Below are 1,335 nucleotides of genomic sequence, written 5' to 3'. Positions count from 1 at the left end.
TATACATATATATATAATCGGGCGAGATTTACCAGGGTACCCATCAAATGGGTAGTTAACAAGCTAATGTCTGTATTTCACCAGCTCAAAACCATAGCAATGGCAGAATAAATCCAAAAACTACCTGCCCCTCACACAGCTAGTAATCCGTCGTTCCCTATCTCTCTAGTCGTTTGATTGTATCCCTACTTCTCATACATCTTGGTGTAACATCCGTGTCCTATACCCCTCTCTCTGTCATGCGCACGTGCACGTGTGTAGGCTGCCTCGGTATTGGTGGGTGCCATGAAGCTGCATCTGCAAGAGCTGGATGAGGTCTACACCATCACACTGCCCAGTGCCATTGTCAAGGGCATCTTCTTCGGTATGCCATAGACACGCATGCTACGTATGACGCACGGGCTTGTGTGGGTGTGGGTGGGTGAATATACGCACACACGTGTTTGTGTGGGCATTCTGTGTGTACTTATATGCACACACACGTGTTTGTGTGTGCATTCTGAGTGTACGTATATGCATACACACGTGTCTGTGTGTCCTGTGTGTATGTATGCTGACCCTTGTGCTTGTGCATCCCGTCGTGGCGTATATATTTGGGCTGAACGCAAAAGATACGGACACATGTCCCGGTATGACCCGGTATGTCCCGGTATGTCCCGGTATGGGATGGATGTGGGTATGCACGTGGTCGTGTATGTTTCCGTACGTCTGGTCGTACTATAGCACACGTGTAGCAGATTGTATTGGGTGCAACAGGACAAACCTCTGAAACCCTAAAACCTTGGAACCCTAAAACCCTAGAATTCTTAAACGTGTGGGGAGCATCTGCTACTGGGTGTATATGCCCTCGGTACGATGGCAGAGCTACCATATCAACGTACAGAGGGGCATTTTCATGATCTTAGCTAAACCCAAAACCCAAAACTTTAAACTCTATAGTAGGCCGCGGGGTGGGCTACCTGTTGCACTTGTACACAGCCACACACGCACACAATGCCCATACGACCGACCTTTGTGCTGCGGTGTTGCTCACTTCTGCACTGCAACTGTCTATTCCCATGCGAGCACGTGCTTGAAAATAGTCAGACAGGGGTCTTTTATCTGGGAAGATCATGTCTCTATCAGTCCATAGGCATGTATTGTTCATTACTATTCCAAGCAAATGCTTCACGTGAATATATGGTTTTATATCGTAGGTACCATGATGGTTGAATTGGGTGGGACTGTCAAGGTCGAGAACATGAACAACGGACTTGTAGCAGAGGTGGACTTCAAGCAGAAGCCAATGATTGGCGGGCAGTATTGTGCTATTTCAGGCGGGATCAGGTATGTTAT

General features: G+C 47.6%; 1 protein-coding gene across 1 annotated transcript; it reads left to right on the top strand.

Annotated features, from left to right (window-relative positions):
- Positions 1-285: 285 nt before the first annotated feature.
- SARC_16361 (hypothetical protein) lies at positions 286-1,326 on the top strand (the record flags this gene model as incomplete). Its single annotated transcript, XM_014289531.1, has 2 exons — positions 286-364; positions 1,197-1,326. Coding segments are annotated over 2 exons (209 nt in total), but the record flags the coding sequence as incomplete, so codon positions are not given.
- Positions 1,327-1,335: the final 9 nt, after the last annotated feature.

Source organism: Sphaeroforma arctica (assembly GCF_001186125.1).
Source record: "Sphaeroforma arctica JP610 unplaced genomic scaffold supercont1.7895, whole genome shotgun sequence".
Classification (NCBI taxonomy): Eukaryota; class Ichthyosporea; order Ichthyophonida; genus Sphaeroforma; species Sphaeroforma arctica.
The sequence above is the reverse complement of the archived record's forward strand: the minus strand, read 5'-3'. Positions and strand labels throughout refer to the sequence as shown.